Consider the following 15,104-nt stretch of genomic DNA (forward strand, 5'->3'; position numbering starts at 1 on the left):
TTCTTAATAAAAGATCATGTTTACCTTATATGGGAAGGTTCGTTTGGGGCAATACAATCAGAGAGTCCAAACTTTGTCATTGTCACCCTTCCTTTACCTAAGAGTGACCTTACAGACACATTCGGAGAAGTGCTTCGCTATAAATGGAGACATTGCAGGCAGACTCGTCATTGTTTGCCTTTTGGTTTCCTCTCTCGATAAGCTAACTTTGCTCCTTTACCCTCATCAAGAATGTCCCGGGGCACCTGGATGGCTCAGTCAGTTAAGCGCCTGACTCCTGATTTGGGCTCATGTCATGATCTCACGGTTTGTGGGTTTGAGCCCCACACAGGCTCTGCACGGACAGTGCAGAGCTTGCTTGGGATTTTGTCTCCCCCTCTCTCTGCCCTTCCCTTGCTTGCTATCTCTCTCTCTCAAAATAATAAAAATAAAAACTTAGTTGGGGGGCGGAAAACAATGTCCCAATTGTGGGATTTTCTCCTCCTATCCCTGCCACAAAGTATTTCTACTCTGCAAAGACTTGCTCCCAGCAGATCACATGGAAAATGGCCAGCCGCTCCCAAAAATGAACAAGCTAGGAGCGTTTCTCTAGTGAAATCATACAGGTATTTTCCCATTTCTTTAAGTTTCATCCACAGACAGAATACCATTACCACCACTCTGGCCGAAAGTAGCTGTAAACCTCACAGGTTCTTTCGGCTCCGTTTGCCACATGTCCTGACAGCCTAAACCTCACATCCTGTTTGACCCTGTAAAATCTTATCTGAGAAATTTTAGGAGTCTTCAAAGGTGTACCAGCTACCTGCTAACCCCCACCCCGAAGACCTCTGCATCAGGAGTTAGATGAAATGCATTTTGGTCTGGGGATGGTTTTCCGGAGAGAAAAAAAGGGTGAGAAAATGTAGTGAGAAAGCACAGAATACATGTCCACATGGAAGGAACTTGGCAAAGGTTAGTGAAGGGGAAAAAGGAGAGGGAGGAGGTGGGTGAAGAGAAGCAGCCTATGAAGACACTAAGCATTTAAATCAGTTGAAACACTAGGTCTGTAGTGCGTTGCATGTTAAAAAGAGCAGACACCTAAGGTATCTCGGTTCCACAGGGGCCAAGCAACAGCACGTGGAGCTCTCAGTGAGAGGCAAGTGGATGAACCGTTCACTTGGGTGCTGTGTGCTAATTAGCGTGGCCCACCAGGGACCATTTAAGTGAACGACCTCATCCAGGACTCTAAGCAATCCCCTCCTGGCCTGAGTTAATGCACCCCCCAAAGACCAACCATTTATCATCTTTTCCAGGATGGAACCAAGCCCTGCTGATAATGATCAGGTACATACACCTATAGTTAAAAGAAAATTGTTTCCCCTGGAGATCCAGCTTTCTGCTTTGGACCCCGAAGCTTTTCCCTTTAGGAGTGTTGAGAAGAGTTGACATACACCTCACTAGAAGGCAGATGAAAGAAAAAAAATCTCACTTTTTTTTGGGGGGGGGGGCGGTAAGGGTAGAAAGGAGCCTATGAAGTCACCTTAAGTTATCCGTGCTAGATCAGCTTTGCACTGAGCGGATCCCTTGCCACACTTCACATGGGGTCTTTGTGACAGCAGACGCCTGGCAAGTCTCTAACCACCGGAGAGAACATCATTTCGTTTTTACATTGTCCACACACTCCTGCTTTTTTCTGCGTTGGCATAATTCATTACTGCAGTTTGCAGAATGCTCCATAAAACAAGATTTGGCTTTAATGTTAATGTTCTAATGACGACGACAACAACAAAAAGCATCCTGTCTACTTTCCAGGGCCGTTTTTATTGTCTTAAAAAAACAAACAAGTAAACAACACACACCGGTTTAACACAGATAAAGATTTCTACCATAGAAGGAAAAAGAACAAGGAGGCTTGGAGTTTCCAATTTGGGAACACTACTCTTGTCTCCCTATACCCTTCCAGCTGAAGAGTGGTAGACAGAATAATCACATTCGTTTCAGGTGGGAAAAAAACTTAGTTTTGAAACTTGAGAACTTTATCATCCTATGTATGGCTTACTGGTCTTGTTCCCATGTTGAAGGGCCACATTTTAAGACCTTGTTCATCAACAGGAGGTGGTGGCGTTGCCAGAGAATACCAGTACCTTCTTATAACACATTATGTCAGGGCACCAGGTATAAGCAGGAATACGAAATGCAAGCACCTCTTCTTGTTTTTTAAATTTATTTGTGCGCCCTCATCATAAATTTGTTTAATGCAAAACCAACAAATCCTTGACAAGGGTTTAACAGGCTTTTCAACATCTGTGCAGATGAAATGTAATTCGTTCCTCAAGAAGAAAAAAGCAGTTTAGAGCATGCCACGAAAACTGTTTCTTAACAACAGTGTTAAAGTGTGTGCATTTGTGTGCACGCGTGTGCAAAGACAACAGTAGTTTCACATGATTCTATTTCACTCCCAAAACCTGCATGATAATTTTACGCTGACACACAAGTCTACCACAGAGACCTCCTTCCCATTTCATTTTCCTCCTCCTTTTTTGTGGAATGCAACCCACTACAGAGTTAAAATCCACACGTCTGCCTTTCAAAAGGAAAGGCAGCTGGCAGACTTATTTGCAAACCTCCTTAGGTACAAAATTAACAGGGCGCAAATGGTGGATTTTATCTTTTGAAAGAAGCAAGCCATGTATATAACTTAGAGGTGGTTGCAGAAGTTCTATTTTTGTTAATATTTCCCAATTTCATCTGTTCATTATAAAAGAATGATAGATTTTCAACATGGGGACAAGTCTTTTCTAAGTACATTTTCAGGTATAGATAAGTTTTTAACCTCCCAAAAGATAGGTTTATAATGAATTTATTGATGTTTTGCTTTAAATCAAAACTTGGTTAGCCGTGTAAAAACTGAGTAGATAAAAGCAAACAAATACAAAATCCCTTTTATTTTGCTTATTTGGAAAACTCTCTAGGCTTATTTCTGGTACACTTAGTTCGTTCAAAGCTGAACATTTCTAATACCTAAATTATCTGATTGTTATGTAATTATTATGTCATATAAAATGCAGATACAAAGCCGTGCACAGAATGTGCTTTTAAAAAATTGTACGCATAAAAATACTGACTACCATTCATACTGACAAGTAGCCGTGTCTAAAAATAAACTTTTGCCCAGGCTGGCACCATGCTTCAATGGTCTCCCTTTTGTCCCCAAAGGAGTGTGGTTTCCAGACACAATGTAACCAATACTTTTACATGAGATAAATGGAAAATCTTTGGTGTTCAAATAAGTATCATAAAAAGAGGAAATTCTCATCGAGTCTATTTTTTCAGCGTGGCTCAATGCCAGGGAAGTCAGGAAACCGTAAAGACTGGACAAAACAAGCAGAGGCTACCATCGAGGTCTACTGGAGCCTGGCAGGTGAGAGCAGAAATCCAGTTTCAGCCTCCATGTCTTCCAATCTGGTATGATTGTGCTAGATTATTCGATGATGGTAATTTAACACTGGGGACCTGTGAGAGTATGTGAAGACATCGGGGGGGAGGTGGGGAGGGAGAAAGAATGAATAGAGGCTTAGAAAAAAAATAAGGGGGTGGTTCGGGAACTGGGAGGAGAATTGAAAAATCACACCTTTCAAGTCTCCACATTTCTTCTTTTGTTCAGTATGAGCAGAAACCATCCGGAAGGAAGAAAGATTATGACTATCTATAAACTAACTGTTTGACAGAGACAGAAATGCTGATAATGAGTGGGTTGTGTCTGTAGTTCTTGGCTGTTCACATCAGCAAGGGATGAAGGAAAACAGAAACTCTTGATATGTTTGTCTAAAGAGGTAGTGGCGTGGCCACGGGCAGCCCGAGTTCAGCTCAAGTTCAGGGCAGATGGTGCCAGGAGTTTACATTGCAGGAAAGTAAAATTGCTTCCGGATTCACCTTTTCCTCCCGGCTTCTCTTCCAGGACCATCGGGGTCAAGCTAGGCTATGGCATAAGGTGACAATGTCCGTGGGGAAACAGGCTTTGAGCAGGATGCCCCTTTCCCGGTTACAGTCCAGTTCCTGGATAAAGCCGTACCAATAGATGACTAAGCCCGGCCCAAATCTGCAAAAACATGAGAAAATAACATGTGTGTTGGATCAACAGAATTCTCGAGAATGGTCATCTCTGAAGCATTGCGATGATGATTAAGGGGCATCATTTCACCAAGTTTTTGTTTTGGTTGCTGTAATTGTGGCTGAGGGTGGAACTTCTAGCAAGCAGCGGGCTTACTTTAATACAAGTACTACTACAATCTCAGAATTATTACCCTTCAAGGAACCTGAAGTATTGCATATACATGCGCGACCCTCATCACTTTTCAGTAAGGTGTTCTCAACTTGGGTTGATGTGAGTACCTGAGGAAGGATAAAACTAGACTCTTAACCACGACGAGTTACTGTTGGGGAGCACCACACTTGGGATTCTATCTCCTAATGTTACCTTATCTCCTAACCTATTTTCAACCAAGGGGAAAACAAAAGGAATAATGTAAAAGTAGAATAGGTCAAGGTCCTCTTCTGGCTAGAATACTCTATGCACATACCAATGGGGCCAGAGGTCCCTTTGGTCATCTCCTCTCTCAACTCCTCAAAAAGCAAACAAAAATCCAGATGACCACTGGGATCCCTCAGAGAGACCTTATCCCCGACCCTTCGTGTCTGTGTACAGTCTCTAAATATGAGCACGGCTTGAAATTTGGTCATAGGTTCTTATCATGAAGATGATGGATGTCATGTAGACCATGAAGTATAGACAGATGCTGGCTTAAATCCTCAATCTTTCTAAGTTGTGCCTCCAAATTATCTCCAGTTTTTGTTAGTTGCAGACTCAGGAAGTAACCCTGTAGAAGACTTCACCCATCAGGAAGTTGAGACCTTTAGGCTGGGTTCATAAAGATGTAATCACGATCAATCACTGTGCACACAGACATGTTTTGCCCATCAGTTTCACCTTTTTTTTTTTTTCTACCCAGAGTACTTAATTAAAGGGCAGCACTACTTTTGGTGTCATGTTGCAGGAATTTTACAGTGAAATCATAAATTATGAATGTTGGGTTAGTAAAAGGATGTCTAAAAACAGAACTGCTTTCTGTATTCTGACATTACAGCAGGCTGAGCCACGTTAGGCCAAAAAGCTTTTTTCCTTCCATGATTTATTATACGCTGTAGTGTACTTGCCAAAACTAATAGTCCAAGATGGGCTGCAAGATACTATATGCACAGGAACAAGTTCAGTTGGGTGTCACCGAACGGTAGCCTAGTTGTATGCAAGATTAATTGAACCTTTTGGGCAGAATGGCAACTCATCCACTGATGAGCGGCTCCAGGGGACATAGGAGGTGTGTACAGTGGGGCGGCCTTGGAGCACTAGACTCGATGGTATTTACCTGACATTGGGGGCTGGCTTCAGAGAAGCCTGGGGAGACCTTACTTCCAGTTAACTGGGGGTTTCTTAGCAACTTGCAGTAACAAGTGTTTGCAACTGGAACATATACCATTTGGTATCTCTATCTTACAAAAAGCTCTGGTTACTATCCAAAGATCTCGGATTTGTCACAACAAGCCTGGCAAGGGCGGGAAGATCTCCAATTTTGTGTCTGCGAAGCCTCGAAATTTCCTATCAGTGAAGCAGCCCTGGGTCACAGGGCTCTACAGACCTAACACTGAGCTCAACACATTCCTCCGCTGTCTTATGCAGCCATTCAGGAGACCATGATGTTCTTTAGAAAGGCACTAATATTTTTACAAAGGGAGAAAAAAAAATGTGATCTAACCAGTCATGGAAAAGAACAAAAGAATATATGGAGGTCATAAACAACAAGCTCAGTGTTTTAAAGATTTAATAAAACAAAAACACATACCACCAAGCACTGAGAGAGCAAGAGCAGCCTACACTTTCCCTGAACAGCTAAATCATACGCCAAAGGACACGAAGCATGACAGCTCTTTACGAAAATGGCATTTTCCGGGCAGAAAAGCCAGGCTGGGGAACACCTCAATGCCCAAGAAAATGGACTTGTTTCTCTTTTGAGGCAACAGAGGAAATCTGCAACTGGAAAGGGCTTTCCAAGACTGTGAATCTGAATATTTCACTGTAGTGGTTCACTACGAGGACTCCCTGAAGGTAGTATCACTGATCTAGAAATTCCTTTCAGAATATGTGAGTAGTGACACTTCAGAGGAGTCTGCTGTCTGAGTCTTTGTTTCTTAGCTTTTGGATGGAATTATGTTAACTTAGGCACTATTAGCCCTCTCATGTGGCTCAAAAGTTCTGATAATGTGTGCTTAATTAAAAACAAAGCAACACAACTTCTCTTTGTAAGTGGCAATTGGCAGGTAAAGGCTGTCCAGTTAGGTGTTCTTTGAATGAAAAAATAGGAACTTATTGGGTGACAAATTTGGACACTGAATGACAGAGCACGATTTGGCCTTGTTCCCGATACCTACTTTAGTGTATTTCTTTCTCCAGTAATTCAGGATCCAGAGATTATCAAATGCTGGCAAGATCACATTCTAGCAACCTATCTGTTTATGAAGAGGCTGAACACATTAAGCAACTTTATAGAGTCAATTTTCCTTGGTTATCTGAACCAACAGAAGGGAACATTTTGGTCGATAATTTGAAAAACCAAGCAATCCAAGTCTAGCATTTCCAATCCAAGGTGTAAACCGGGGAGAAAACAGGACCTAGGACATTTTTTATGTAGGTCAAGTACATGCTCGTGGGTTGAATGATTTCATCTCTTTGATGCCTGTTCCCATTTATTGTGGCACTACTAGACAAGAATGAGATCACTGCAAAGGCAAACATAACCTTTGTGACCAATAAAAATCAAAGAGACTGTTAATGGCATTTAAAAGAAAACAGTCTCTGGGTCTGAGGGAATGTGCACAGCAGAGGGCTGGTCTACTACTGCGATGGCAGCCCTCCCCACCAGCCGGAGGAGACACTCTGGAATGGGGTGTATATGGGTATCTGAGTTGACTCCATTAACACATTTCAAGGTGGACTCTAATTTTCAGTTTACTATACTCATGGTCCAGTAACAAGATCAAAGACTCCATCCAAATGGATTTTAAAAACTCTCGTGGAGCAGAGACGGAGAACTCAAGTGACTTTTACACAAGTAATTTTGTTTGCAAGTAAAATACCGCCACACTCGCAAAAACAACAAATACCTCCTGACACAAATGGGAGGTCAAAGTCCCAGGACAGACCTCCCGAGTACGTATGTACGAAAGATGAAGTTCCTCGTAAGTAACAACCTTACAAATCCATTTGAAATGCATTTCTCTGGTTCCCTTTCATTGTAGAATATTTAGAGAAATTCAACAGGAGACTGTGGAGTGAAAGCTGGGGACCCTTTGGTGGTTTTTGTGCATAGGTGTCTCCCAGGCATTATTTATTTCGCCACTTGTCTCTGCTATATGGTGACCCTGCTGAGGAAAAAAGACCCTATTTTCTTTATCCGTGTGTTCTCTAGGCCTAGCACGGTTCCCTGGTGTCTGACAGCCCTGCTCAAGGACATGGTGGAGAACACCAAGTTCATAATAGGATCAGATAGCTTTGTGCCAGTCGCCCAACCAATGGCAGTTTCCAGAGAGGCATGCTGGCAGGACTCAGCTGCTACCATGGCTTGGTGTTTTTATTAGTAACCAAGATGAGCACTAGATGGTCTATTTTGGGATCATGGGGATGATAGTAACAGTAACAACGTTAATTATCATCACTTTCAGAGCACTTGCTATGTGCTATTCTAAGTGCTTTCCACAGATCTACCCATTTAATTCTCAGGGCAACTTGATGAGGCAGGTGCACTTAATGTCCCCATTCTGCAAATGGAGAAACTGAGGCACTGAGAAATTAGCTAGTTTGCCGAACGTCTCCTAGGTTAAAAAGTGGGGGAACCTGTTTTCGAGCCCAAGACAGTCTGGTTGCATGGTCTGTGACTGTCTCACTAGGAGGTAGTGATCTAACTGGATGTCACCCTCTATGATAGACTTTAACCAGAAAAAGAGAGGAAATGCCCTTTGTACTGGTTAGACCATGCCTAGAGCGTTTTGCAGGGTTGGTGTCATGTTTTAAGAGGAATATCTCTGGTCTGGAATTGCTCCAGAGGAGAACTCTATGATACCTGAGGAACTCTTAGAATAACCAAGTATTTGTGATGTAGAAATAAGCATGTAGGGTGAGATAACATGCTCATTCATTAGCCTCTGATTTTTAGAGCACTCCTGGGAAGAAGTGATGAGATTCTTGCTGTAGCTCTTGAGCAGAGACTTAGGGCCAATGTCTGAAATTTACCAAGAATTGTATATTGATTCAACCTGAATAAAAAGTTTCCTACAGATGTAGCTTTTGACAACACGGAGTGAGCTGCCTTACAAATGGGTGACAGTTCTGTGACTGGATCTACTAAATTGAAGCTGAACTTCTATCTATTGAAAAAAATAAATAGAACCAACACATGAGTTTTTTAATACAAAATCCTGAATACTCAGCATCTTTTGGGAAATTAGTTGATCTGGCAACAATCAGCTGGAGCTAAGTAACAGTTGCCCTCTTTTGACAAGACCTGTTTCAGGTTTGCTGCAGTCCTCCCCATTCTCTGTTAGTCCCTGATGTTAAGGCTCCACATCAGGTGCCATTTATCATTGTGCTTGTTCTGTAGACTTTAATTGTAGAGATACATTTTTCCATACTCCTATCAAATTTGGGAAAGCAAAAGATAACCTCATGTTTCAAGAAAGAATTGGAAGGGGGCATCTGGGTGGCTCCATCGGTTGAGTGTCCTACTTCAGCTCAGGTCATGATCTCGGTGTTCATGAGTTCGAACCCCACATGAGGCTCTGTGCTGACAGCGTGGAGGGTGGAGCCTGCTTCAGATTCTGTGTGTCTCTCTCTCTGCCCCTCCCTGACTCACAGTCCACTTCTCTAACATTAAAAATAATTTTTTTAAGGAACGGAAGAAGCCCATTTCTTATGTCCTGCCTACTCTGCTCATTTTGTTGTCCGCTTGTCCCCATGGACATTTGAGTTCTTGACCTCAGCCCAGAGAAGTCACTCAGAGGTTCTCCAACTCGGGCCAGAAACTCTGGAGATTGTAATAGACCTGTTATGCACCTTGAGCACTATCCTCAGACAGAAAAAATAAACAGGTCTTATTTTTTAAATGCACATAAGATATTTCATTCATATGTGGAACTTGAGAAAGTCAACAGAAGACCATGGGGAAAGGGAAGTGGAAAAATATAGTTTCAAACAGAGAGGGAGGCAAACCATACGAGATTCTTAAATACAGAGAACAAACTGAGGGTTGATGGGGGGAGGCCGAGGGGGGAGGGCAATATTGGTGACAGGCACTGAGGAGGGCACTTGTTGGGATGAACACTGGAAGCTGTATGTAAGCTATGAATCATGGGAATCTACTCCCAAAGACAAGAACACACTGTAGACACTGTATGTTAGCTAACTTGACAATACATTATATTTGCAACCAACAATTTTAAAAAATGCACAAAAAATAGAGTTCACAGCTTTCAGTCATTATGTATTGTCTAAGTAGATGGAATCTAGAAGCACAGCTATAATCACATGGAGGATAGAAGTAATCGTTCCAAGTATTTTCAAATTTGGCAAGATTGGGGGACACTGTTTTAATTGGTTATAATTTCTATAGGTGGATATGTTATATACAGGTAAAAAGCATATAAAAGGGGAATCTATTAAATGGGTAATTCTAAGGCACATTAAAGATGTCTGAAAATACTAAGCATGTTAAAGATGTCTGAAAATACAAAGATGTTTGTAAGTAACCTGTGTCCATGCACATAAGGTTCCTCTTCACAGTAAAAAGTGAGCTAGAAGGAATGTCATTTACGTATTGCATCGGGTCCCATTTAGAACTCACTCAACAGAGGGCAGTCTCTATCTGTAGGAAGAGAGGCACCCAAAAGAAGCATCAAACCAAATGTGGCAACAACAGGAATGAAAAAAGACCCACAGGAGGGGGTAGTGCTGGAGTTCTGAGCTGTAGCTAAGAGATGCAGAAAGGTATTGTGGTCAACCAACATCTAAGGTGACCTCAGTGATTCATGCCTCTGGGGATCACGCTCTTGTGTAATCCCCTCCCCCTTGAATGTTGGCTGGAACTAGGGATTTGCCTCTAACAAAACAATGTAGCAAAAGTGATAAGAATTCACTTGTGATTAGGTTACAAGAGACTGACTTCCATCTTTGCTACAAGACACTCTCTTGCCTTCTCAACTTGCATACTTTGATGAAACAAACCATTTGGGAGAGGCCCATGTAGCAGGGAATTGAGGGTGGCCTGTGGCCAAGAGTCTGAGAGGAACGGACAACAGCTCCTGAGGAGCTGAATCCTGCCAACAACCACCAAGCGAGTTTGGGAGTGTACCTTTCGGCAAACCTTCAGATGAGACCACACTCCCTGGGCCAATGTTTTGAATACAGCCTGTGAGAGACAGGGAAGAAGAAAACCCAGCTAAACCATGCCCATATTCTTCAATCACAGGGAGAGTGAGGTAACAAACGCATGTTATTTTAACTCCTTTAGTTCGGGGGTAGTTTGCTATACAGCAATACACACACACACACACACCGGACCAGTCCAATACCCTTCTTCACATATGCAGTATGGAAAGTCCTGGTGGCTTTTTATACTAGTTACACTTTAACCCAGAATCTACAGCAGAAGGCATTACTGATTGAGATTATAAGTAGCAGCTCTTCATCAAGACTGGTCAGTTTTTTTAAAATGTTTATTTTGAGAGAGAGAGAGAGACAGCGCACGCACAAGGTGGGGAGGGGCAGAGAGAGAAGAAGAGAGTGAATCTCAAGCAGACTCCATGCTGTCAGCAGGCACTCCAAGGCTAGTAGCTTATCAAGCAGATCTGAACTTTTATACTAATGGAACTTCTTGGCTCCTAACTTAGACTATACCAATACCTTTGTCTGTTATTTATCTAGGACACTGGGGTTACCCAAGGATGTATAGAAATCATATATAAAATGAAGAATTCTGGACATTTTCTCCAGTGCTGTGTTTTTTTCCCCTCGAGTTAGTGAGAGCGAGAGCGAGAGCGAAATGTGTGTGAGCTGGGGAGGGGAAGAGAGAGAGGGTAAGAGAGAATCTTAAGCAGGCTCCATGCTGTCAGCCCAGAGACCAATGAGGAGCTCGATCTCACCAACTGCAAGATCATGACCTGACCCTAAATCAAGAGTCGGGCGCTTACTGGACTGAACCACCAGGCGCCCACCAGCACATGGTTTTGGTGTTGGTTGGTTATTGGGCTTCTGAAGCTGCAAACATGAGGGACAGAGATAGGGTGTGAGAGGCTGGTTACAGGTAGGATACTTGCCTGTCAAGGTGAGTGACTGCTGACAACTAGAGAATAGACATTTAAAAACCTCCAATTGTGGCAATCTAATGCTGTTTGGTGCTGGGGTCAATAGACTTGGTCAATTACGGGTGCTGAGGACAGTCCAGGATAAATCAGCAGTTAGATTTTGTTACATTAAGAGCAGGGCAATCTGTAATAGATTTTTAAAAGCCTACCACCAAGAATGTTTTACAAATGGTAGTGCAGTGAGTGAATTCTTAGTTTTCCTGAAGAATTTAGCTATTCTCAGTCACCTAGGATGGCAGAGTACAGATGTTGGACAGAACATGAGTTACAAATCATGTCTTTCGCTGCACGGTTTTCTCTGAGAAACTCAGAGGTATGGACAGAAGATTTGGGCCCACATTCAGGAAGGACTTGCTTACTCTTTCTTAGCTATGAAAAAAAAAATACACCCCCTTTCCTTTCCATATCCTTACACTGTTGTTTATAAAGCAGGCATTTCTTGGATGGTATCTTTACTTGTAGAGAAAAGGGAAGAAGATTAAGTGTCTATTGACAGACCTCTTTACACTTCTTCAGAGATTGCTGAAATCAAAGGTAGATGCAGAAATTCAGAGATACCTAGATACTGTTTTGCTTAAGTTGGTTCCAATAAGTAACTCCCTGGTTGGTTTCCTGAAGCCTTTGTAGCTTCTAGGTCTTTACAGATTCGAGAGAGCCCTTGGCCAGACATTACGTCTATAAAGGTATTGTCTAAATAGATATATAAAGGGGCTCCTGTCTGGCTCAGTAGGTAGAGCATGCAACACTTGATGTCAGGGTTTTAAGTTCGAGCCCCACACTGGGTGTAGAAATTACTTAAAAGTCAAATGTTAAAAAAATACAAATATAAAACGATCTTATTCCAATAACCAACACCAAAGAGGTAACATTTATGGCACTTGTTAAGCACCCGGCAGTGTGGTAAGCCCTTTTATGCATACAGATTAATTTGATATTCCCAAGCAACCTAGGATTGTCCCCATTCTATAGAGGAAAACTAAGAGGCACAAAAAGGAGGCTTTGAACTTCAGCCGTCTGGCTGTAAGGCTTGTGCTTGTAACCACTACCCTTGTCTTTATACACCAATTTCAACAGTCATTCAACTTTGAGAAGTATTTACAACACCTGCAAAAGAGACGAGCAGGGCCCTGGAAGGAAGGTGACTAATCAAAAGCTCAGTATATGAGTTGAAATTCACCTGTCTACAAGGAATAATTCTTCAAGTGTGAAGTCAATAGTTTCACACTAAGAAGTTTATCCAGCTACTCATTTCGATTTAAGTGTCACCGTGTTTGGGAAGTATATGGAAAAGCAACTTATAATTCAGGTAAAGAAATTAAAATGATTACTTTTGAGGGAGCATATTTAAAGCATCTGACAATCAGTAAAGTAAACTGGGGAACGGGAATTACCAAATCGCTGCATAAAGTTCGGAGAAGAGAAATGTTTCCCTGCCGTGAGGGGATTCAGAAGTTATGGGGCAGAATCTAAACATGAGCAAAGAGGAGTAAATCCAGAACACTGCCGCAGCCTGTTCATGTAAATGGAAATAAACAGCTGGAATAAGTTACAAGGAAAACTGAGGGAAGCAACGGGTCTAAGTGAGCATATCAGGTGGAGATTTGTCTTCCCAGAAAAGAAGGTTCAGACTTGCTAAGCAGGGTTGATGCAGTGAACCCCAAAGGCCCATCTTTGCTTCTAAAATACCTCTAGTATAGACATGTAGCTTATGATTGTGGCACTAACTTGGCTCATCTGTGCTTGTCTTCAGCTCTATGAGAAAAATCACTACATATTTTTTGAAGAATCAGAGGCTTTTTATGTCTTTTGGCAATACAGTGTAAAAGGCAAGGGTCGTGGAATTCATATATTATCACAAAATTTGCCTGTGACACAGAATAAGGCAAACTGGTGAGATTGATCTAATACTCCTCTTAATGAGCTGAATCACCATGATTACATTAAAAAAGGATTCTTGGGGTGCCTGGGTGGCTCAGTTGGTTAAGCATCCAACTTTATTTAGCTCAGGTCATAATCTCGCGGTCAGTAGTTCGAATCTCACGTTGGGTTCTGTGCTGACCAGCTTGGAGCCTGGAGCCTGCTTTGGATTCTATGTCTCCCTCTCTCTCTGCCCCTCCCCCGAGTCGTACCCTGTGTCTGTCTGTCTCTCTCTCTCTCTCTCTCTCTCTGAAAAATAAACATTAAAACAAAACAAAAAAAGAATTCTTGATGCACTAGGGTTCTAACAATACAAATCTGGATTGACACAAGTTTTAATTGAAAGATAACAGGACTATGGAATGATTTGATGAGTTACTCATGTTTCTTGTTCATGAGTCTTCAATAATAAAAACAAAACAATTTTATTGCTTGAAATCTTTGTTTCCCACCCAAATCTTTTCCAATTCACAAAAAACCCTTCTCCAAAAAGAACAGCACAGTATATGTGAAATTATATATATATATATATACACACACACATAATGTGTATATATAGTGCGCATACATATATTGCATGCATGTATATTACACATGTATACTATGTGTATACACACAGTTTTCTCTTTCTCCTTTTGAGTTGCTGTGTGGGCTCTGGGAGATACTCTGAGGATGTGTGCAGGCATGTGGCTGTTGGAAGTCAATTGTTTCACCATCAAAAAGACTTGCATGTGGTTTTTATGAAGGATGAATTCTCAAACATGCAGCTCAGGACAGCAGAGAAATATAAAACATCTTGTAACTGTTTTAAAATAAACTCTTCCACTGTTTATTTAGTTTTAATCTGCGTGTTGTAGATTGGTTATGCACTTGTTAATCACTGTTGTATGTATCTCCAGACAGAGTTGTAAATAACTTTTCAGTCCAAGTGAAATATGCTTGCACATGTTTATATGCAAAGTATGTATTTATGCCTATGTGTAAGTATGTGTACAATAATAATAGATTAGTGATCATGTAATATAGTATCCTAAGGTTCTGGCACTATGGTCAATTTAATATACGATGCAAATACTCTTTCTGTAGTTTCTAGAGATGAAATAAAAATCTAACTTGGTTGTTTCATTTACTTTTTTTTTTTTTTTATTTGCCTGGAAGGTCTGTGTTTGTAAAATGAAATGAACAAAGGAAGAGAACCCTAGTTAGGAATGTTCTCATTCAATTCCTAGATCCTGGTTACTACAATTGCAACTTTATCTCTTTGTAACATCAACTCACTAGAATTTTGAAAATAGAAAGGCAAAAATATAAATACTGATTCACTTCAGGCCTTTATGCCACATAGAAAATAAACAGAAAATACATTATTTTGACGAAAATTTAAGATGTATATAAATATACAACCACAGGCACCTGAAATTCTCCTTGATGTTTATGTAACTTGGCATTTTCATGTCGACATTAAATTGCCTGGAAAAGTGCTTAATTTCCACTCCACTTTGCCCTGTGTTGGATACACTTAGATGCCACACTTCCAGTTTCTCCAGCCTATTGTAAATTCTTACAAGAGTAAAGCAGAGATGAGTGGAATAGAATACAATAGCAGAAGCTATTTTGTTTTTAATCCGCTGTCTTTAATATGTCTTCTTGGAGAAATGCTTATACCTGGCAGTGGTGGGTCAGCTCCTCTACATTTTACCTAGTAAGAATGTGCGCGCACACACACACACACACGGATCTGC

At 41.4% G+C, this 15,104-nt stretch overlaps 1 protein-coding gene across 1 annotated transcript in view; it reads right to left on the bottom strand.

Moving 5' to 3' along the window:
• Positions 1 to 1,781: 1,781 nt before the first annotated feature.
• The window catches only part of CDIN1 (CDAN1 interacting nuclease 1), a 214,337-nt gene continuing 201,014 nt past the window's right edge, over positions 1,782 to 15,104 (bottom strand). Inside the window, exon 11 of the mRNA XM_030318553.1 lies at positions 1,782 to 4,078. Coding sequence (XP_030174413.1) covers positions 3,949 to 4,078 — 130 coding nt within the window. The 3' untranslated portion in view covers positions 1,782 to 3,948. The remainder of the gene's footprint in view (positions 4,079 to 15,104) is intronic.

This window comes from Lynx canadensis, chromosome B3 (genome assembly GCF_007474595.2).
Source record: "Lynx canadensis isolate LIC74 chromosome B3, mLynCan4.pri.v2, whole genome shotgun sequence".
In the NCBI taxonomy this organism is placed as follows: domain Eukaryota; kingdom Metazoa; phylum Chordata; class Mammalia; order Carnivora; family Felidae; genus Lynx; species Lynx canadensis.